We start from the raw sequence: 23,270 nt of genomic DNA, 5'->3' as shown, positions 1-23,270 counted from the left end.
GCGCAACAACCCAGAAGACAGCCATCGCCAACCTACAAGGTGTAATAAGAAAAGGTAAGCTTAGTAGTCACTGTTTTTTCGTAGTGTACATTCCTTTCCTTTCATATTCCTTAATTATATTGTCATCAGTTTTACAACCCCTTCTTCCCCCACAAAGGGTTTGGCGAACACGTCATGCTATGCCTTTCACAGGGTTCTTATTTCTTTCTTTTCTGAATGTCTTAATTCGGATGAGGCACTTGTGATGCCAAGACACATTGCCCTCTGTTTCAGTCATAAATGCTGTACATCATTTCCATGTCATAATCAATGCCGAGTTATGTATGATCTAAGCTTTCATGCTATAATGAATTCTTCTCGGGCTGCCAGCCGTATCAGGCTGTTGAATGGAGGAAACACCAACATTTTGAGAGCCATCTTCGTCCTCAGGGTATTGAAGTTCCATATGTACCTTGTACCCTGAGGATGAGAGTGAAGATGGTTCTCGAAATGTTGGTGTTTTCTCCACTCAACCACCAGACACAGCTAGAAGAATTCATTATACAAAGTCGAATTCTTTGACAAAGTGAAGTGTGAAAGTTCTGAGTTATTATTTGCTACTGTGATGTGTTATTAAATGTTATGTAAGGACTTGGCTCTTCTAAAACTACTTCAAGTGTTAGAGGTTTTCTAATACAATTTATTAATATCTGATATGTCATCTTTAGATAATTGATTTACTTAGTTTTACAAAGAGATAAATACAAATAATTATAAAATATTTTCCAAAAATTTTTATTGTGCGTGTGCAGTTGCATGTATATATATGTATGCATATAAGAACAAGTACAAAAATAAGGATGAGTGAGTTGATCCACCATCTTCTAGGCTTGATGACCTCGTTCAACATCATGATTCTGAGTGATCGGTGCGGCAAGACGGTCCTCTGGGGGGTTTGCAGCTTCTGATACCTTCAACTTCCTGTATTTTCCTATAATCAATCAGTTTTATTGGCATTACTCATTATTATTAATACAGATGGCTCTTGTTATATATTCCTGTGAATTGCATAGAATTAAATATGGCAATTGTCAATGTTAGATGATTCAGGTGACGATGGTAAGAGTTATAAAACTGTATAGGGTTTTTTGTGGGTTATGTTAATCAAAAGAAAATTCATTATGACTAAGTTTTGTTTCTACACAATTTTGAAAATTGTAGAGTAAAGAATATTTACATGTCGAAAATAGGTTTTGAAAGAAGTGACATTACTCTGTTTTTCATGACCTCTCCACTTATGCAAGTCATTTAAAAGGACACTTGAAATAAAAATGTTATGGCCTCTCGAGATCTCTGCATGATGTACCAAATTTAGGGTATTTAATTTTATTATATAACAAAATGTATGCATATAGATAATAGGAAATGGAGTGAAAGGACTTTCATTTATGCTCAAGTTAATGAGGATCACCTGGAATTAACCCTTTCAGTGCCAATCAGTAAAAAACAATATAATATGCCAACAAGACAAAATATTTGTATTTAAATTGTAAATATTAAGAGAAAACAGTTTGCGTGACTGTTATATAATCTTCGTGAATGGCTAATTTATGTTTTCTATCACTTCGGTCATTGGGGGTGTACTCACGTGCAATTCTGAGCATTATGATGCCCCACCAAATGCTCCATCCCCAGCCAACAAGACAGAAGATTACTGTGAATAACTGTGCAGCCCCCACTGTCATATTGACCACAAAGGAACCCATGCGACCCTGAAGATCATCGTGAGGACCGAAGCGTGGCTTTCCAAAGCACATGCACAAGAACCCACTCGACAGAGTTCCTGAAACAGTAACACACAACCATTACATTTTTAACAATCCAGTAATATTCTACGAATGTCTCATGCATGTGATGGTCGTTCACATGAAACATTTGCAGTACTGATGGCAGATGTGGACAGTCGTGGGCTATCACATGGCTGCGTACGTGACACACAAACGGTTGACCGTTGCATGATAGTGATCATCCTCGTGTGCCCAACATTGCGGATTCTGCTCACTCAACGACGTGCTAAAGGGTCGTAAGAGTCTTTTGAATGAGGTGGCCATGTCTTGGGGGCAGCACAGTCTCGACTGAGCAGTCTCGTAAGGTGTTCTTTCACAGAGTGTAAAAAGAACATTTAAATTACTTACTTTTCAAATACCAAACATGATACAAGACTGCATTGTACATATTTTTACAAATTTGCATTCCTGCCATGATGATATCAATGATTTTTGACAAGTATCAAGATGAGGTGGTTTATAGTCTGTCTATTTCACAAGAATCATCTATAATATTGATAGATGTGCCTATGTTTTGAGTGTGGTGATGGACAATGGTGGACACAGCTCAGTAGTAGAATATTTAAACTGGAGGGCGTTCAGGATTTGTTCATCTCATCTCCCTTCTGAAAGTACAATTTTTATTCTGACAGTTTCTATGACAGTTATTTCAAGATCAGGCTATGTTTTTGCCAATCTGGGGGGGGGGGGGGGGGGGGTTGTTACTTACCAAGACCAGGAATGAAGACGTTGAAAAAGAGACAAATCCATGCAAGCGGAACAGGGAGTACAGGGATGGCACCCCGAATCATGGATCCATTCTCCACCAATGATGAATCCAACTTCGGCCTGGTATCCACCTGGAATAAGGAACAAATTATAAAACTGGAGCAGTGTATATTAGGCAGTGTAATCTACAAATTGGAACATGTTCTTTAAACCAAATGACATCTATTTGTAAACCAGTAATGTGGATTCTTATAAGAAAAGAACCATTACAGTAATATTGGGAAAAAAAGTCAACAAAACTGTAACATTTCAGAACTTAACAAATTTGTAGAATAATCACACCTTGAATTTCGATTAAGCTTTGTATGAGAAATGGTTCGTCATGAAATCAAACTGTGTCTCGTGGTTGTCATGTAGTATCTGTGCCCTTCAAGAACTACCCTCATGATAATTTCTTTTTTTTATCAGACATCTGTCGTCATATATTCTAAGGCGATTTTGAAGAATAATTTCATCCTATCATATTATCGAACACGCGGTTGAATGGTTAGCATCGTTTTGAAAGTATCGATAATTTTTGATACATCTTGCATAATCTTATATTTTCTGTTCCGATAACAAAAATAATTATCCAAAACCTATTAAGGGGCTCGCGCGAGTCCTTCCGAGCTCCCTGAACTAGCCCCCCCCCTTATATCGTCGGTTCATATCTCGGGCCTTAGTTCGGCAAGCCTGACTGAATATTTTTCCTCATTCCTCAAAGAGCACGGTTGGTCAGTTCCTTTTAGACGACAGCTATTTCCTTCGACATTATTTCGAATTCATTATTAGAGATACATTTTACATTTGGTGCTATATAATTTGTAGTTCAATTAACTAAGAAACATATCTCGTTCAGCTTTAAATGGCTACAACAGTTGATATAGTTTCATTAAACAACCTTTGAAAAGGAGGAAATGTAAGGAGTGGACGTCAAGGCTGGAGGTACAGTGTGATATGCGATGGTATTAAACATACTGGAACCGTAAACCAACCTCAACGGCGGTGCTGGAGGACCGACTCTGTTTCTTGGACATCCGGCTAGTCGCGTTGCTTCTTCTGCGGTTGCCGTCGATGGCCTCCGAGTCCCCCTTCTTCTTGCAACAGCTGCAGCACAGGACCATTCTCAGCCACCCACATTTCCTTGCTCCTGCGGGAACTGGCCTTGATCTTCCTCCTTCATCCACAGAGACCTTAGACCCTCCGATCATTCCCGTCTTGGACCCAACGAGAATCCCCACTTTGGAACCAGCAATTGACTTGCTTGCTAAACACTTGCAGCAGCCCAGTTTCTTGAGGCAGCCGGAGAACTTCTGGCAGCACGGACACAGCCGCGAAAACAGACCACCGCCGCCTCTAGACTGAGTCATTGTCGCCGCCGACTTATCGACGCTGGAGGAAGTCTCTACGACCGGCAACCTGGAACGACGACGCTTGAAATATTACGTTCGTGTCGACACAAAGTGCATTAGCAGAGAGAACTTTTCTCGTAGTCCATTCAAAACTGGATGTAAATCATTCAAACAAAACAAACATCCGAGGTCTTAGCTTCCTCGACGTTGCAGCGTCCTGACAACTGACCATGACCTAGTCCGCGCATTAATATCCTGAGATTTAATTTCCGGAACGTGGCGTTGAAAATCATTTCTCACATAATCATAAATCAGTTATGCCATTGGCATTAACCTTGTTCATTTTATTACGAAGTATTTATTTATAAACACGTTTTATCTACGAAATGCTTTCGTGTTTTTCTACATATTTCAGGGAGATTTTAACTGCTATGAGTCGTGAAATCACAGTTAACAAAAGCGCTGTTATTTAACACAAATCTCATTTAATAAATGCTGTGTTAAATAATAATCACAAATCGCTGTGGATGCACTTCGCAGTCCGACATGCTGGTGTCCCGATGTAGAATGATAACCGTTTGGGACACGAAACAGTCCTGTGCGCGTACTGCATTGGCGTGAAGCGAGGAGCTCGATACTCTTGAGTTTGTGTAGCACAGGAGAGGGGTGTAGGGTTAAAAACATTAATATCACGCCAGAATACACTTAAAGCATTCGGCGTCACGCGACAGCGACTTAGTGGTTTAGTTAAGAATAAGTAGGCCCGTGATTTGTAACGTGTTGGTTTCTTACGATGAGGACTTATAGCGCCCCTCCCAAGCCCAAACTGGAGGACCACACCTTGTCTGTTGTCTGCGATTGCGTATTTAATATTATCAGGAGGGTGTGTGCATGCGAAATGTGTAAAATATTTTGGTTGGGAAGCCTGGAGGGAAGACACGGAAGATTATGAGTAAATGGGAGGGTGTCATTAAAGTGGGCCTTAAGGAAATTATATTACGAGGGTGTGGACTGGATTCATGATACTCATGATCGGGACTGGTGGCGGGGCCTTGTAAACACGACAGTGGATCTTCGGTTTCCTTCAAAGACGGGGAATTTTTTAACCATTTGAACGACTGCGAGCGTTTCGAGAAGGACTCTGTTCCATGCTGTTGGTTTCCTTAATTTTATTATATTGCATCTCAGACTATGCCACGGTGGTCTAGCGGTTAGAACGCTGGCCTTGTAATCCTGGGGTCTCGGGTTCGATTCCCGGCGGTGCCCGAATTTATAACTTGTGTTGGGCAAGGCCGTGGTCTAGGCAACACGGAGTTTTCCTCCGTGGCATCCCAACAATTACTCCATTCACACACAGAAGAAGGCAATGGCAAACCACTTCTGGATCATCTGCCAAGAACGTATATGAACAGGTCCCAGTCCGAGAAAAGGATGGAAGGATCCTGTTCATATGGACCTGTCGTCAGGCAGAACACTAAATAATAATACCTCAGACTAGTCATGCATCCGTTTCGCGACGATTACATACGTTTTTGGTCTATTTAACAACGCTTTCTTCTTGGGTTAAGGGGCGTGGATTGATATAGTCTAAATGACACTGTTCCTACTGAAGTTATTATAGTGCGTTTGATGGAACTGAAGGATGGTTATGAATTGTGGATAGGCAACTATTTTGAAGAAAGCTGGCGTTACCTGTATCAAATTTCTGATGCAGTATTTGCCTGGAGAGGACTAGAAACCTTATTTAGTATAATCGGAACTCGATCGAGATTCCAACCATTTGACTGCTGAGTTGAGAAGGCTGTGGAAATCGATTTTGGCCTGTTTTTAATGTTTATCAAGCATTTGCTTGAGAGGCTCGTGGAAAATTACGTAAGAGTTCAGTCACGATAGCAGGTCTCCGATCCATGATTCAGACCAAAAATTTCCTGAATACGAAACATCTTTGCGTTCGAGCTGTTGCTTTAGATGTCGAAGGTATTGTGTTCGAATCCAGTTTCTGGAACCAACGCACTGACTTATGTGACCTGAATTCAGTATTTCGAATGGCGGTCGGGGAAATGATTTTCTTTGTACAAAAATTGTTGCCAGGATAGACCATTCCTGGAACTAGGTCTTTTTAAGCGAGTTTACAACTAAAATTCTCAATAATTAGTCCGTTAACTTCGCTATGTATTAAGATTTCTGTCTTCTAGGTTATTGCGCCGCTTAGTCTGGTAGATTTTCACCGTTTCATAGGTCATACTGCCTCCATCATCAGGGCGATGAGTACGAAGATTTCTGTCTTCTGGGTTGTTGCGCTGTGAAGTCTGGTCGATGTTAACCAACGTTTCCGAGGTCATACTGCCTCCATCATCAGGGCGATGAGTATGAAGATTTCTGTCTTCTGGGTTGTTGCGCTGTGTAGTCTGGTCGATGTTAACCAACGTTTCAGAGGTCATACTGCCTCCATCATCACGACGATGAAGATTTCTGTCTTCTGGGTTGTTGCGCTGTGAAGTGTGGTCGATGTTAACCAACGTTTCCGAGGTCATACTGCCTCCATCATCAGGGCGATGAGTATGAAGATTTCTGTCTTCTGAGTTGTTGCGCTGTGTAGTCTGGTCGATGTTTACCAACGTTTCGGAGGTCATACTGCCTCCATCATCAGGGCGATGAGTATGAAGATTTCTGTCTTCTAGGTTATTGCGCCGCGTAGTCTGGTAGATTTTCACCGTTTCAGAGGTCATACTGCCTCCGTCATCAGGGTCATCGCCCTGATGACCTTATACTTCAAACCCATTTTCTGAAATCTTGCTTTCCTGAGGTATTATTTCAGACTCGGCGTGTGATTACACATTTGTGGTGTGCTATGAGCACTCACTGCTTATGTAAACAAATAGATTTCTTAGTGACCTTCCTTCCGTATTTCTGAAAATGGCGACGGTATTCAGTGAAACTGAGGTGTAATTTCTAACCTCGAGCAGAGACTGAAGGAAACAGTGAAAAATCGCGGGAGAAAACAATGCTAGGCGAAACCTGCAACTTCTTGGGTTCCATTAAGGGTATCTCTGTGTAGAAGCGTATCCAAGCTTGAAACACAAAGAGAAATTGGCGAAAGCCTGACACAATAGTACAGATTATTTATTGTCTTTCTGCGAACTTTATGTGCGTATCTCCCCGCAAGGCATTACCAATTCTTTCATCCGGTTCACAGTTCTTCCTTTCGCTTTTGTGTAGGAACACTTCCCAGATTATAAGCATTTAACTAGAATTAAGTTTCTTTCATTGTCTGTCTGTTTCCGCCTTTTGTTCTATTTACAAAGTAACTTTTATTTTTTATTTAGTGTTCTGTCTGGCGACAGGTCCATATGAACAGGATCCTTCCATCCTTTTCTCGGACTGGGACCTGTTCATATACGTTCTTGGCAGATGATCCAGAAGTGGTTTGCCATTGCCTTCTTCTGTGTGTGAATGGAGTAATTGTTGGGATGCCACGGAGGAAAACTCCGTGTTGCCTAGACCACGGCCTTGCCCAACACAAGTTATAAATTCGGGCACCGCCGGGAATCGAACCCGAGACCCCAGCTACAAGACTGCATGGGAGAGAACCCTGAAGGAAAAAATAGGCGTCTTCACAGTTCCATTATAAAATGTGTTTATGTAGCACGTCATTTACAGTCCTTAATGTGGTTCCTGAACTCTCGATACAAAAGGTTACATTAATTGTCTAAACGTGATACATAATGCGCAGTGGACACGCACAGTCACCAACCACGAGTACAGAATATGCAGAATAATAATTCCTTCTTATTAACGCACTTTCACGAATACTGTAGCGAAATACAAACTACAACTATGCTAAAAAAATCCACCATCAGGAGAAACTTTCATTTTATCTTGTACTGAGCTTAGCGACTTTAGTAACCGCATCGTTCTTAGAGCACAGACATTTTAGCTGGCTTCTGAAATTTTAATTAGCTTATCTACTCCACACTGGAGTATCTTACAGATACGTTCTAATATATTACAATTCCATAGTTGCTTTGTAACAAGCCACGATGGTCTAGCGGTTAGAACGCTGGCCTTGTAATCCTGGGGTCTCGGGTTCGATTCCCGGCGGTGCCCGAATTTATAACTTGTGTTGGGCAAGGCCGTGGTCTAGGCAACACGGAGTTTTCCTCCGTGGCATCCCAACAATTACTCCATTCACACACAGAAGAAGGCAATGGCAAACCACTTCTGGATCATCTGCCAAGAACGTATATGAACAGGTCCCAGTCCGAGAAAAGGATGGAAGGATCCTGTTCATATGGACCTGTCCTCAGACAGAACACTAAATAATAATAAGATGAGGTGGTCTAGCTGTTAGAACGCTGGCCTTGTAATCCTGGGGTCTCGGGTTCGTTTCCCGGCGGTGCCCGAATTTATAACTTGTGTTGGGCAAGGCCGTGGTCTAGGCAACACGGAGTTTTCCTCCGTGGCATCCGAACAATTACTCCATTCACACACAGAAGAAGGCAATGGCAAACCAGTTCTGGATCATCTGCCAAGAACGTATATGAACAGGTCCCAGTCCGAGAAAAGGATGGAAGGATCCTGTTCATATGGACCTGTCGTCAGACAGAACACTAAATAAATAAAATACCAACGTTTTGGAGAAACATTGGCATTGCACTATATGGTTATGACAGTCCACAAGATCACAATCGACAATGTTTTGATGGTTAGTGGTATAGCTGGGAAAGCACCTTTGTTATATGTTTCTTCTCTATTGGCACAGTGGTTTGCATATGGAACCACCGTCAGAGGGATGTTTGCATGTCTAAGTCATATTTGTTTTAAATTTACAGGTTCTTAACATTATCCAAGATAAATGTACGTTAGTCTATAAATATAAACCTAAGTCTGAAATAAATGTATATTTCAAAAGATTAAGATTTGTCTTAGTAGGAACTTGACCTTAACTAATACTTAAAACATTAAACCGAATCATATATACGTAATAAATATATCGTTCACTCCTGGTGAAAATTGGATTTTTGCAATCGTACAATTATTATTTTAGACTAGGGCGAGGAGAGTAGACCTCTGTTAATTCTTCCAAAGTACATAAGCAGCGATTGCTGAGTCAGTAAAGCAACGGGCTACAGACTGGACGAGCAGGGCTGTATTTCTCGTCGGGGTATACTGTTTCCTCTTTCTCACCAGCTTCTGATTGAATGGGTCCCCGGAATAAAACAGCAGGAGCCAGTCAGCTGTAAAGGTTTGGAATGTGTGGATCTTTGCTTCTGTGCCCCTCTACAGTAAGCTGCTCGCGTGTGTCGTATCAACACTTTAAATCAGAGTCACGAACTGGGTCGGACCCCCAGCAATTGATCGGCCAACACTCTTTTTTTATTTCAGACCCCCCAGACCCAACATCAGCAACAGTAGCTGTTTACGTGGTTTTACTTAGTCAATACAGCGCTACAGCTCCTTTAGCCTAACTCAGTCAGTAAATTCCTTTGGAAGTAATAAATTGATTAGCTAGTCAAAAGGTTCTTTACGGTTTATAGAACCCGAATGGTCGTTAACATTTTCAAAGAGCTCACTATCGGCTCTACCAAGAGCTATATGAATCTACTCCAGATCTCCAAACCTTGTTCCTTTAAAGTCATTTTCAGTGTTATCCTCCACCTGCAACTAGTCTTATGCGTTCTCTGCCCTTCAGATTTCTCGACTAAAATTTTGTTTCGTGTCTTATATCTCCACACACGTGCCCCGTCCTCTTTAATGCTCTGCCCCTAAAAATAAAAATGTTTAACTTCATTTGTTTATCTTCTGATGTCATGTCATCATGTATGTTCCACGTAAAGCCCTATAATAACTTATGGTCTGATTGACAGAAGATTGATGTGTCATTCTAAGTTTCTACCAACAGCAGTCTGGTATCAACATGGCGCCCGTGCGAGTAATTTAAGTGGAAACAGCGTTTGCACCATGTCGTGATAGCCTAGGGTCCTGAAATGTGTGGTAATAGATGTACGATGGTCGTCCAGAACGCTCGTCATCATCGACAGAGGTTCGGCCATTTTTAAAACGTGAATGCCACACAAAAGTTTGCGGACTCCCCAAATGCTTGCTTTAGCATTTCATAGGTTTCCGTAGCCGTTTTGGCGAGTCTTCGGCATAAATTTGATGCACACGCCATTCCGAAATCGCAGGAGGGTCGGTGTAATGCACTACCAAAACGCCCGTAACTAAGAAACAAATGCTAATTCGATGATGCAGGCTGGCACACTGATTCACTATGAATGTAGGCCGCACCCCCTAAAGGCAGAAGCTCGTACTACATCCGGTTCGCCCTCTATTGACACAGTCTTGAAACTTTCCGATCGCACCTCGTAGATGCTCGAAAAATATGCAGTCTGTTTTAAGATACTTCTTCGTACGCTTTTAGACAACGTGGCGAAAGCTGTGTTTAGCTCTCGGTTTGACGGATGTAATTAATGAAGCATTTTACATGGGCGTGTTAAATTTTGTATACAGATGATAAAATTTCTTACAAATTTTATAGGTTACAGAAATAGGCGTCATAAATTATTTGAATTTTTTCCGCGGATACTTTATTTATATTATTGTAAATATTGTTTTGTTATTGATTGTGGTGTTCTGCAATTTTTGTTGCACTGATGAAAATTAATGGTATAATTTTGTATTGTGGTGTTGCAGACAAGTCAAGTTTCGTGGAACTGGTACGTCAGTCAAACAGTAGAATATTAGGTTGCAAATAGTATGTCAGTTATGATATGAAGCTTTCACGGCGACTGAGTTTGATGAATTATTCTCGTCCTCAGGGAATTGAAGTTGTAGGAGATCCATGCAACTTCAGTACCCTGAGGACGAGGATTTCTCGAAACGTTGGTGTTTTCTCCATTAAACCACCCGACACGGCTGGCAGCCCGAGAAGATTTCATTATAGCTTGTCAGTTTTTATATTTACGCTTTCAATCTGATAACTCTCATGTTTTAGAAATGTTTTCGATAAATGAGATTGATGCTGAAGGTGAAATTTTACGTGTCATATGAACGAATTTGAAGGACTTTGGTTGGCTCAACTGAGCACACTCTAAAACTTCTTGACGATGGTGAAGAGTCAATTGAATAATTTTTTTGTATATTATCCATCGTCTAGTAAATATAAAACGTAAAAACGACGTTTCGGAGATAGGACATAAAAATTTTCTTGGATATTATCCATCGTCTAGTAAATATAAAACGTAAAAACGACGTTTCGGAGATGGGATATATAAAAATTTTCTTGGATATTATCCATCGTCTAGTAAATATAAAACGTAAAAACGACGTTTCGGAGATGGGACATATAAACATTTTCTTTGATATTATCCATCGTCTAGTAAATATAAAACGTAAAAACGACGTTTCGGAAATGGGACATATAAAAATTTTCTTGGATATTATCCATCGTCTAGTAAATATAAAACGTAAAACGACGTTTCGGAGGTGGGATTAGCTCTATCTAGTGGGCCCAATTGTGTAGGAACCTGAAGACAGAGATAGAGTCCCATCTCTGAAACGTCGTTTTACGTTTTATATTTACTAGACGATGGATAATATCCAAAAATTTTATTCAATTGACACTCTAAAACGTCTCACACTTTGTTTTAGAAAACTTAACACGGGGTGTACAAAATAGTGTACATCGGCTCGTCTTATGACCAAATTTTACTCGTAAAAATATTCTTCTTGGAGAGACAACCGGCGCATCGTAGAAAACCACAATTAACCAAACCTTCCATTGGATTTTCAGTCGAAGGTAGTTTGAACAGCAGTCAGTGTTAAGAAATTTATTTTAAGCTGTGATTTTGTTGAAAGTAGCGCGATCGATAATCATAAGAAGTGGACAAAACTTGGCTATTACAGCGGGCGTGCTCTTTGGGGACACGAACTCAGATATTTATAATCTCTGTATCTTTTGTTGACCAGATGTGGAACTGGTGTTACCGATGATAAGTTCACTCGATAAAAGTGGGTCGAGCCTGTAGTAAAAGACTACGTGTTCATAGAAAGCAGTTACAGGTCATGGTTTCTGAGTTACTGCGTGGAAAATGACGCGTCCTTTCGGCGTATCAGCCTTTACCTCTGCTAATCAGTCAGATTTTCTAAATCCTGTTCAAGTATACTGAAACACAAGAGAGACAGCCTTAAAGCCTCTCTTCTGGTATCAACCTCACCGCGTGGCGCCTCGCGTTTCCACAAACTAGGGTCTTGAAACCGAGAAATGACTGTATAATTATTGCATTTACAGCGGAGAAAATTATACTGGTGATAGAATAGACAAGTCAGAAACATTTCTGCTTCGTATTGTGGAGGTACCGAGTTTGATTCTTGCCAGTGAGGCCGGTTACACTGACTTACTTCCCATGCATTGTAATAGGCGTATATTCTAAATCGCCTTTCACTGTCATTCCCCTTTTGATGATATAAAACTCATTTAGCTGAGAAAGCGTTGTTAAATAAACTACGAAACAAGATCAACTTCTCATATAACTTGACTCTAAATAACATATGCAGATGATAGAATTTTAATTATATAGAACAGAGGTTAAACAAATTGATCCGCTTGTACTGTGTAAGATTTGAGGTTTCAACAGCGATGAGTATGAAGATTTCTGTCTTCTGGGTTGTTGCGCTGTTTTTCTGGACGATTCATCGCCCTGATGAAGGAGGCAGAAAGGACTTCTGAAACGTTGGTTAACATCGACCAGACTACACAGCGCAACAACCCAGAAGACAGAGATCTTCATACTCATCGCCCTGATGATGGAGGCAGTATGACCTCTGAAACGTTGGTAAACATCTACCAGACTACACAGCGCAACAACCCAGAAGACAGAAATCTTCATACTCATCGCCCTGATGATGGAGGCAGTATGACCTCTGAAACGTTGGTAAACATCTACCAGACTACACAGCGCAACAACCCAGAAGACAGAAATCTTCATACTCATCGCCCTGATGATGGAGGCAGTATGACCTCTGAAACGTTGGTAAACATCTACCAGACTACACAGCGCAACAACCCAGAAGACAGAAATCTTCATACTCATCGCCCTGATGATGGAGGCAGTATGACCTCTGAAACGTTGGTAAACATCTACCAGACTACACAGCGCAACAACCCAGAAGACAGAAATCTTCATACTCATCGCCCTGATGATGGAGGCAGTATGACCTCTGAAACGTTGGTAAACATCGACCAGACTACACAGCGCAACAACCCAGAAGACGGAAATCTTCATAATTGTACTGCTCTGCTCTGTCCCCTAATAAATGATTCACATAAGATGTGGTCAGATGCTCCTGAAGAAACTGTATTATGATATTTGACACGCGTTTGTAGTTTGGGCATCAATTGGAGCAAAGCGAAACGTTCTTTGTCCCTGCATGACAGCCCGTCAGTAATTAGGACGAAGGTTAACGTATAATTTTCCAGAGACATACTGACAGACTTCATGACTGAAGACCAAGATGGAGGACAGCGCTTTGTCAGAGACTTGCATTGACTACTCAAGTTGACTCAATATCAGTCTAAGCCGAAGTTACGGGTTCGATGAACAGGTCCAAATATTTTGGTTCTCTCATTCCTTTCGGTCTGGTCGAATAGAAGCGAAGGGCCTTCAAACCAGAACAAAGCTGCAGATTTTGAAAGACAACAGAATGGGGAGTGGTTACATAATACATAAAATAGAAATCTGAATGAATTTAAATGTAATTTTGTAATATTCTTAGGATCGTTGAGAGATTTTTATTTATTCAAATATTGCGGGTGATACTTCTGTAACGACGTTTTTGCTGAAATTATAGTGACTTATCACGAACATTTAAACATTATTTCGTATGGAAGGAATAGCAGTTTTCAGAGGAACGTATTGAAATTATAAGCCTCTTAAGTCCAGACGCTTAAATCAGATACGAGCAACCTTGAAGTATCATGGATGGCCATGATATTACTCATCAAGTTAGTTGAAAATAATAAACTGAAATCTAATATAAGGCTAGAACCACGGTGGTCTAGCGGTCATAACGCTGGCCTTGTAATCCTGGGGTCTCGGGTTCGATTCCCGGCGGTGCCCGAATTTATAACTTGTGTTGGGCAAGACCGTGGTCTAGGCAACACGAAGTTTTCCTCAGTGGCATCCCAACAATTACTCCATTCACACACAGAAGAAGGCAATGGCAAACCACTTCTGGATCATCTGCCAAGAACGTATATGAACAGGTCCCAGTCCGAGAAAAGGATGGAAGGATCCTGTTCATATGGACCTGTCGTCAGACAGAACACTAAAAAATAATAAGATGAGGTGGTCTAGCGGTTAGAACGCTGGCCTTGTAATCCTGGGGTCTCGGGTTCGATTCCCGGCGGTGCCCGAATTTATAACTTGTGTTGGGCAAGGCCGTGGTCTAGGCAACACGGAGTTTTCCTCCGGGGGCTTCCCCGGTTTCTCCGTGGTATCCCATTCACACACAGAAGAAGGCAATGGCAAACCACTTCTGGATCATCTGCCAAGAACGTATATGAACAGGTCCCAGTCCGAGAAAAGGATGGAAGGATCCTGTTCATATGGACCTGTCGTCAGACAGAACACTACAAATAAAAGTATAAGGCTGGCCGGATAAAAATCGACGGATGGCTGGGGATTACTTATGCCAGTCTTAAATTCTAGATTATGTAAAGTCAATTTTTCCGGAAAACTTCATTCATAATTATCGTTGGGAAACTCTAGTAAAAGACTGATTGGGAAATATATTCGCATATAAGAGAATGTTATTAGGTAAATGGGTTGTTAGATGTGACACGGATTGTCCAGTAGCGAGATTCTGTGTTCACGATGATGAACCTTGGTTTACGTAACAAGAGAATTACTGTACTTTATGAGCTGACTATGTATCAACTGCTTAAGAAAAATGATGAACCAAGAATATGGTTAGTAATTACGTTTATGTCGATGTGTGAACTGCAAAAATTTTATGAGATATTGATATATTGGAATAAATAAACATATTGGCATTTCCCTGGGAGGACTGAAGAAAACAACGCCATTTGTCATGAATTTTCTTGCTGAGGAATTCCCAGTTACGAAATCGATAACATCTGCTCTGTATTAGGGAAGATGCCTTCTTGTATTACGACGTGGAGTCGATGTTAATAAAGCTCGCGGCCAGAAACGATTTATGACAGGGACTGTGCCGTCTAGTTTGCGATTGTTTAGTCACAAGCTGCGTCAACTGTTAGAGTATGATTGATTGCTGAGATTGTAACGCCAATATCCGTAGTGCGAGCTACAACAGAACCACTTAATGCATAGTTCTCAAATTCCGTGTGTGGTAATAAATCTTAAAAATATTCAACATTTGTTAAGGTAATTTCTTTTTGTGGAATGAAAACGACTTAAGTTATGCCACCACACAAAATTTACATTAGGCTTTCAGTTTGACGGCGATAAATAATGAAGCACACAAGGGGTGGGACTTGAACTTGTAACGACCTTGTGTACAGTCCTACAATTTACGTAAGTCGACTCGGATTAATCATAACAAAAGGATCAAAGTTAGAATTTTAACTGAACTTCAGTCTTGGTAGTGATATTTTCTCCACGCCAGATGTATTGGTTACATTTTTTCCCTAAAAGTAAAGTTTGTCCCACTATACGCCATGTAGGCGTTTGGGGTGAGTGGAGGTATAGCTCCTCTCTTCCTTGACCTCGGCACTAGATGGGGGTGAGTGGTCAGCATCACGCCCCGGCCGGCTTTACCCCCGGGAAAGGACCCCCGGTACCCATTGTAGAGGAGGCTGGGTGGGCCTCCCAGAGGCTAGAGGAAAAAATCCCCTGTCCCCGTCGGGGATCGAACCCCGGTCGAACATGCAGCAAGACTTCATCGCGTGGAGGATCCTGAGTCCAGTCTCCTCTGTGTTTAAGTGCTTACCATCATGATCTGCGTGCAGTACTTACCCTGGACTGGAATCTTGCTGCTGTATATGGTTCGTGTTGGGACTGAGCGACTCCAGGTCCGGATCGCCCTTGATGACAGCCTCGCTGGTAGCCACGTCATCCGCGATGGTCTTCTTCTTGAGCCGCGGAGAACTCGCGGCTCTCACAGTAACCACCGAGTCCGAGGATCTTACAGACTCCATGGACTCCGCAACAGCTTCAGCAGATTTGTCGGGCATCGCCGATGTCTCGATTTCGTCACTGGAAGACTTTGTTGGTCCCACCGGATATGGTTCACTCGAGGGTTTGGCCAGCTCGAGTGTTGGGGCTGTCGTGGTGGATACAAGGGTAGTGGAAGTATCTGGAGTGACGACGCTCGATGGTGCTGGCATGGGGGGTGCTGATGTGATGCTGGTAGCGGTCTCTTCGTTCGGGTTACTTGTAGTCTGGGCGAAGGTGGCTGGAGCTGATGCCATAGTCGGATTTACGTAGGTTCGTGTTTCCAGAGATTTGTTTGAACCTGCAGAGTCCTTGGAGGACTCTGCTTCGGGTTTGGAGGTATTTTTCGAGGATTCTGACTCTACTTTCGAAGAATCTTCTGTGACGGACGTAGTTTTCTCTGTCACTGGCTTCGATTCTGTCTTTGTTGGTTCTGAGTGTAATGGTGCACTGGTTTTACTTTTATTTGCCCCGGGTTTAGACCTCGTCTCTGGCATAGGGTTAGTTTTGTTCACTTCTGCAGCAGCTTGTTTCCCTTTGCTGGCTGGTGGCAGCGGTGGCTTCCCCGATAACGGCTTCAGATTGCTGTTCTTTCTCAAGACGGTTTGTTGCCTGTTGACAGCTGGGGACGCACCTTTCTTCTGATTAACGACTTTGCTGTTCTTTCTTGCCGGAGACTGCTCACGAGAGGGCGCAGGCGATTTGCGCCCTCTCGCTACTGGCGGTCGGGGGATGCGCGAAGGCGAGGGTTGCGCATCCTTCTCCCCCGTCACTGGGCTCTTCGCTGTCGAGTTATCACGTTGTTTTTTTACGCTTATCTTGCGTCCATTCTTAGGGGAGGACGGCTTGCTGCGTGGGGGTAAGGTCTTAATTTGTGACACTGAAGCTCGTCGCTGCTGGGTCACAGAGCGATTTCTAGCTGGAGATGGTTCACGTGACACGGGTTGTGACCGCGGTATCCGGGACTTACCTGGAGGAGGAAGTTTCCTGCTTTCGCCAGGTGATGGTACTCGGATAGATCTCGCTGATCCAGGCAGTTGAGACTCAGGAGTTTTGATGATTACAAATGACGCCTTTCTCTGGCGACGCGTGGGTGAGCTAAGTCGGTAAGGTCTGGGCGCCGGTGGGGGACTCGGTGTTGGCGGTGGTAATGGCGGCAGAACCGTAAAGGTGTCCGGCGTCAGATGCCCGGCGAGGGTGTCATCCTGTGTCCGGCGCCGTGGCCGATCATAGTCCACGAATCCGTAATCAAAGTCGTCTAAAGAAATTTGCTGGCGGGACCGCACCAGAGTCCCCGGCGGCTGCATCGCTGTTCAGCGCATGTCGCCTGGCGTCTTGCCCGACGGCGAGTGAGTAGCAGGTGGCCGGTTGCCTGGATCTGGTGAAATCACGTCACACGCTGCTGGCTAGCTGTCTGTCTGTCTGTAATTATGATTACAGTTATTGTTCCAACATGTGCAACCAACTGCAGACGATACCCTCCCTTGAATATGTCTCACAAGCAGCAGTTAGACCAGTGATTTGCAAATTGTGGTTCGCGAACATATTTTAGATACGCGAAATTTTTAGGTAGTTTGTTGGAAACGATGAGTAATGGATTTTATGATTGTAATATTAGCTATTACCGTTTTTTTTGTGGGGATAGGTCTACGGTTTCATTCCTGAAATGTCTGACGCGACCTGAGAAATACACTTTTGTGACTGACGGCGATGAAAATGTAACGTTTGCTCATTAACTGTTACTTTTCCGACGAATTTAAATCCCACTTAATTCTATTGATATTTATGCAAATCTGTTTTAATTAGAATAAATTTTAACTTGGAAATGAAAAGTTTCACTCTTTTATATTCATTGACACGGATCCTGGATATCGAAGAAGGAGGCAGAAATTTTCTTCGAAACGTGAATTTTTTACTATCTCAACACATTATCATAAAATCTATAATGAATTGTGGTCTTTATTTAAACCTTTCAAGTCAAGGGGTAAACATATGTACCGGCTGATTTGACGAATATGTTTAACTATGTCACACTGCCAGTGTTTCCATTTCTACATAACTGAAACTGCACAGTGACTTTTCGAACGTCCTGTAGTATGGTGTTAATAACTGATTGCTATTTATCAATTCTCTTTCGCGAGCTCTCTTACCCGCGGTATTTTCGAAATAGACTGTTTTTGGCTCAACTACGAAATAATTTCGTCTTATAGGTCTACAGCGAATGTCGATATCTAAAATGCCTAATAACTTTAATTATCTAATTAACCCAATGATAATAGTGGCATTTCCTCCAACTCTGATCTAGAGGCTGTTTCAATTGAAATAGTATTCATCAGGTGTCGTAGAAGCCTTTAATCGATTTTATGTGAGAGCATCTAAGCTCATTGTAAGACACTTGTGGCAGAAATCGCCCCATTTGTGTTATCGGACGTTTTTCCGACGCTTGTAGTTTCTCTGCGTGTTTTGATAACGATTCCGGTAACCGGTTCCTGGTGATGTAACACAGCTTCACGATTTTGTCCTCTGGCTCAGAACTCCGGTAGCGGTTTCTTCCCGAGTTAGGCTTTGTCTATCGCCGTTACATTACTTTCTCCGAATACTTTCCTCGCGTGTCTGGGCGGAAGCAAGTGTCCGAACAGATATTCTTCTAGAAATCGTCAAGGCTTAAGTCTTTTGAATATCCAGCCGTCTGTTTACTTTTATGATGAAAATCTGGACGTAAAAGTTGTCCCTGATGCTAAATTAAGCCTGGGGAGTAGAGGGGGTATGGCTCCAGTCATTCTTCACTTTGACACCGAATAGAAGTGAGTTGTCAGCTTCAAGCACCGTCCTCTGTACTCTCGCGGAAAGGTAGCTAAGATAAAAGTGCATCTTAAAAATATAATGTGCAGGGTACCGTAGAAGCAGGGCCTTTTTGTGACTAGCTTAGTAAATATCAACAGGTATATTATTTCAAAGACCGTCCCATTTAACTACGTAATGGCTGCATTTAAATTCAGAACGCCTTTCTTTCGCGGCAACTTCTCCGACACTCGTATGATGCGTGTAGTCTAACAACCCTTGCTGTAGGCGAACGATCTGTACTCTTGTCATTTCCATATTTATAACTGCGCGCACAACATTTATGAGCTAACTCTATGAAAAACATTGGTTCCTTCTTGAGAAGTTTGTAGTCTCTCAGCTAGTAAATAAATACTCAACGTTTTCTGAAATAAGAAGTTTCATCCCTAAAGGATTATAACGAAGGTGCGAATGTTCAATATCGCTGTTTTTCTGGACGATTCATCGCCCTGATGACGGAGGCAGTATGGCCTCTGAAACGTTGGTTAACATCGACCAGACTACACAGCGCAACAACCCAGAAGACAGAAATCTTCATACTCTGATGACGGAGGCAGTATGACCTCTGAAACGTTGGTTAACATCGACCAGACTACACAGCGCAACAACCCAGAAGACAGAAATCTTCATACTCTGATGACGGAGGCAGTATGACCTCTGAAACGTTGGTTAACATCGACCAGACTACACAGCGCAACAACCCAGAAGACAGAAATCTTCATACTCTGATGACGGAGGCAGTATGACCTCTGAAACGTTGGTTAACATCGACCAGACTACACAGCGCAACAACCCAGAAGACAGAAATCTTCATACTCTGATGACGGAGGCAGTATGACCTCTGAAACGTTGGTTAACATCGACCAGACTACACAGCGCAACAACCCAGAAGACAGAAATCTTCATACTCATCGCCCTGATGATGGAGGCAGTATGACCTCAGAAACGTTGGTTAACATCGACCAGACTACACAGCGCAACAACCCAGAAGACAGAAATCTTCATACTCTGATGACGGAGGCAGTATGACCTCTGAAACGTTGGTAAACATCGACCAGACTACACAGCGCAACAACCCAGAAGACAGAAATCTTCATACTCATCGCCCTGATGATGGAGGCAGTATGACCTCAGAAACGTTGGTTAACATCGACCAGACTACACAGCGCAACAACCCAGAAGACAGAAATCTTCATACTCATCGCCCTGATGACGGAGGCAGCTAGTACCTCTGAAACGTTGGTTAACATCGGCCAGACTACACAGCGCAACAACCCAGAAGACAGAAATCTTCTTACTCATCGGCCTGATGATGGAGGCAGCATGACCTCTGAAACGGCGATAAACATCGACCAGACTACAGAGCGCAACAACCCAGAAGACAGAAATCTTCAGACTCATCGCCCTGATGACGGAGGCAGTATGACCTCTGAAACGTTGGTTAACATCGACCAGACTACACAGCGCAACAACCCAGAAGACAGAAATCTTCAGACTCATCGCCCTGATGACGGAGGCAGTATGACCTCTGAAACGTCAGGAAACGTCCATCAAACTACACGGCACAAAATCTGAGACGATGTCGATTTCTTTATGTTATGTGAAAAGAAATCCCTCCTCAGACAGCGTGTTTCTCATTATTCTCTTCAAACGCACCCGGATGACACAGGGAGTTGGAGTTAGACAGATTAATTGTTTGGTTTCACACTGAACAACGTTATTCAATGATTCTGTTAATATTTACGTTTCTGTGGTATTGCTTTGTGATTATTGCTACATATGTCAGTCTAAGAGTCGTGGATTCATAAATGTCGTATTATTTTAACCCATTGATGTACTTTAAAGTCTCCCGAACGACCTCAAGTTTGGGTTCTTAGCTATTTTGAACTACTTTGTGCAATCTTGCCCGATGAAAGTCAAAATATTTTTCTTATCGGATTTTTTTAAGGTTCCTGGCAATGTTGTGATGCCATGTGTATAACTATGTCTAAGTTTCTTATTTAAAAACACGAATTTCGGAAGTTATTTATAGTTCCGTCTTTAGGTGACTGGTGGGGGACAAACCCTACTCTGTTGAATCCTCTGGTCGTACTGCCTTGGTCAGACGTAATGGTTTTATATAAAATCACTTAGACAAAAAAAAAAAGTTTAACCGAATAATTATACACATTCATAAGGATGTTTTATTATAATTTTCAGTGATTAATTTTTTTAAATTCTGCAGTTTTGGGTACATTCGGTGAAACGTAAGCCAGTAGGTATACAAGTATATTTCTCTGTAATGTTATTAAAACAGTAACACGACAATTAAACCAAGTGAACCGATCCCAAGCATGTCTAATGTGTGCCAGTACATGAGCATATAATTTATTCTGCATATAATTACTTCTCTTCAAAAGATTGCCTGAAGTTGAATCCGAAGTGTCATCAAACTGATGATAAAATCCCGCCACTGTAACCTACGCAAAGGCATTTTCATATTATTTAACGCAAAATCAGATTACTTATATTCTAGTAGTAGCCTGGGTTCGAACTGTGACCTGATACAACCGATTGTATACTAATCTTTATAGGACAGGGCAAGCTCTATACTGGTATGTTTCAATTCGTTGTCGTCTATCTAAAGTAGCCACGGTCAGAACACTAGCCTTGTAAGCCTGAGGTCCCAGGTTCAGTTCCCGGTGGTGCTCAGATTTATAACTTGTGTTGGGCAAGGCCGTGGTCTAGGCAACACGGAGTTTTCCTCCGGGGGCTTCCCCGGTTTCTTCGTGGCATCCCATTCACACACAGAAGAAGGCAATGGCAAACCACTTCTGGATCATCTGCCAAGAACGTATATGAACAGGTCCCAGTCCGAGAAAAGGATGGAAGGATCCTGTTCATATGGACCTGTCGTCAGACAGAACACTAAATAAATAATAAGATGAGGTGGTCTAGCGGTTAGAACGCTGGCCTTGTAATCCTGGGGTCTCGGGTTCGATTCCCGGCGGTGCCCGAATTTATAACTTGTGTTGGGCAAGGCCGTGGTCTAGGCAACACGGAGTTTTCCTCCGGGGCTTCCCAACAATTACTCCATTCACACACAGAAGAAGGCAATGGCAAACCACTTCTGGATCATCTGCCAAGAACGTATATGAACAGGTCCCAGTCCGAGAAAAGGATGGAAGGATCCTGTTCATATGGACCTGTCGTCAGACTGAACACTACAAAAAAAATCACCAAGGGGCTTAAATAACAGTCCATACTTTAGTTGCAGCCAAATACTAGCACAGATATTAAATACGGTAGTTCTGGCGAATATTTCAATAATCTCAGTGCGTCAGAAACCATGCAGGGGGCGTGGCACTTGTATCGCTGTACTTACGTGGTAGACCGATGTCGTTCCGTTGGCTCCCACAACAATAATTATTCTTCGAATTTCACATTCGCCCCACAGTCAGATTGTCGCAACACGCCAGTACATCTCAGTAGCAAGTGTCACAGCACCGCTACCAGAATAGACCGGATGGAGTGTCTCTCAAACTCGGGCTAAATCTAAAACAATCCACTTGTGAGGAAGTCGTCGCGTCCGTGTAGTTCAACATCCTACTTCCCTTTACATCGAAGTAGATGATCAAATTACATCTTTGCACAACAAACAAGTAATTGATATTACTTTGGAACAAGTTTATTTTCATTTATGTTTCTTTGCGGAATATAATTTCGGATTGAGTTTATCGTTTGTCATTGTTAGTGACATTGAAGGTTCATTTATCTCTCTCAGCGAACTAAATTTTAAAATTCCCACTAGTAAATAAACTAGCATATTCACTTTGTTCTATGTACGGGTCCTCTTCATTTCAGTGTGACGGAAAAATTGTACGTAAACACGTCGAAAGAAAGATAAGTTTTTCTTTGAAAGCAAATATTTTTATGTTTATTCACACAAGAGAGTCTTAGTATAAAGTTCTTCATTCGCTCGGTTTATACCCTCGTTAACCGACAGCACTCATCTTTATTACGTTTAAAAATCTGTTTTTTATCTCCAAGTAAACACGTTGAATCTCTGCCACAAAGATCTCTCTGTTACTGATATTTAATCGCTGTTTATTCCGGAAACCAGACGAAATCTTTATATACAATCCGAATATGAAACTTCTAGTCATTTAAGTTGAAGCATTCGGAATAAATAGGCGTATTTATTATGATCTTTGAAGATGAGTCACTGAATATAGATTTGTTTACACTCGGCTGTTTCATGAAACTACAGTTTTAATCACGATTTTAAATGTTAAGACACTGTGAACTGCGAATAGAGACCACTCATCGGT

General features: G+C 42.1%; 1 protein-coding gene across 1 annotated transcript; it reads right to left on the bottom strand.

Moving 5' to 3' along the window:
• Positions 1-673: 673 nt before the first annotated feature.
• On the bottom strand, positions 674-23,270 carry stum (mechanosensory transduction mediator stumble). Its single transcript, XM_022075798.2, has 6 exons — positions 22,325-23,270; positions 15,922-17,541; positions 3,569-3,992; positions 2,536-2,665; positions 1,628-1,822; positions 674-970 (listed from the first exon to the last, which is right to left on the bottom strand). The coding sequence occupies exons 2-6, from the start codon at positions 17,424-17,426 to the stop codon at positions 864-866; spliced, it is 2,361 nt and encodes a 786-aa protein (XP_021931490.2). The 5' UTR covers positions 17,427-17,541; positions 22,325-23,270; the 3' UTR covers positions 674-863.

This window comes from Zootermopsis nevadensis, unplaced genomic scaffold (genome assembly GCF_977971745.1).
Source record: "Zootermopsis nevadensis isolate Lab colony 2312 unplaced genomic scaffold, Znev_1.0 Znev_ptg000007l, whole genome shotgun sequence".
NCBI lineage: Eukaryota > Metazoa > Arthropoda > Insecta > Blattodea > Termopsidae > Zootermopsis > Zootermopsis nevadensis.
This window is presented reverse-complemented; position numbering and strand designations above follow the sequence as displayed.

Coding starts and splice junctions, on each gene's coding strand:
- stum (XM_022075798.2), bottom strand. CDS start 17,426: ATGCAGCCGCCGGGGACTCTGGTGCGGTCCCGCCAGCAAATTTCTTTA. Junction 2,666..3,568: donor CCTCCAGCACCGCCGTTGAG/GTTGGTTTACGG, acceptor TCCTTATTCCAG/GTGGATACCAGGCCGAAGTT. Junction 1,823..2,535: donor CGTCTTCATTCCTGGTCTTG/GTAAGTAACAAC, acceptor TTACTGTTTCAG/GAACTCTGTCGAGTGGGTTC.